At 45.4% G+C, this 590-nt stretch overlaps 1 protein-coding gene across 1 annotated transcript in view; it reads right to left on the reverse strand.

Annotated features, from left to right (window-relative positions):
- Positions 1-235, reverse strand: part of LOC107094250 — a 10657-nt gene extending 10422 nt beyond the window's left edge. The window contains exon 1 of the mRNA XM_015389768.1: positions 143-235. Coding sequence (XP_015245254.1) covers positions 143-235 — 93 coding nt within the window. The remainder of the gene's footprint in view (positions 1-142) is intronic.
- Positions 236-590: the final 355 nt, after the last annotated feature.

The raw sequence follows: 590 nt of genomic DNA on the forward strand, positions 1-590 counted from the left end.
TCAGATCCAGGAGGATGAACTCATTTATATTTTTTTTCACCAATTTTCATGCTGGTGTGGAGCCATGATGAACTCAAGCTTTCCCAGATTGAAACTCAGAGACTACGAAGAAAACATCACCGGGTTCTGGATCCCTCCAAACCTTCTTCTGGTGATTTCTGTCGGAGGAGCTCAGGTCGTGTGGTCTTCCATTGTTCCTCCAGATGTTCTCACTGTGGGCAGCTGCAGGCTCCATCAGGTCTGAAATGTTCTCCTGAGACCTTCACTGAGTTCCTCTGAAGGGTCTGAATTTTAAATAAAACATATTTAAAAATGAACCTAATTCAGAAACAAGCTGCTGAACTCAGTCATGATCACAGATTCTACCAGAAGCCATCCCAGAACCTTCAGAAGAACATTGAGGCCTGTTTGGATCTGAGATCCAGACCCAGTGAGGAGATAAGGAGAAGAAGGTGGAAAACAAAGGCTTTGGTGACACCATGAGCCCAGAGCAGCAGGCGGCATCCATCCAGGTCAGCTTCTGGTTCAGATCATCTGCACTGCAGCTTTAGGCTCATCACCAGAACATGGAACAGGATTTAAATTAATGG

The sequence above is a fragment of the Cyprinodon variegatus genome, unplaced genomic scaffold (genome assembly GCF_000732505.1).
Source record: "Cyprinodon variegatus isolate N-32 unplaced genomic scaffold, C_variegatus-1.0 Scaffold472, whole genome shotgun sequence".
Taxonomy (NCBI): Eukaryota; Metazoa; Chordata; class Actinopteri; order Cyprinodontiformes; family Cyprinodontidae; genus Cyprinodon; species Cyprinodon variegatus.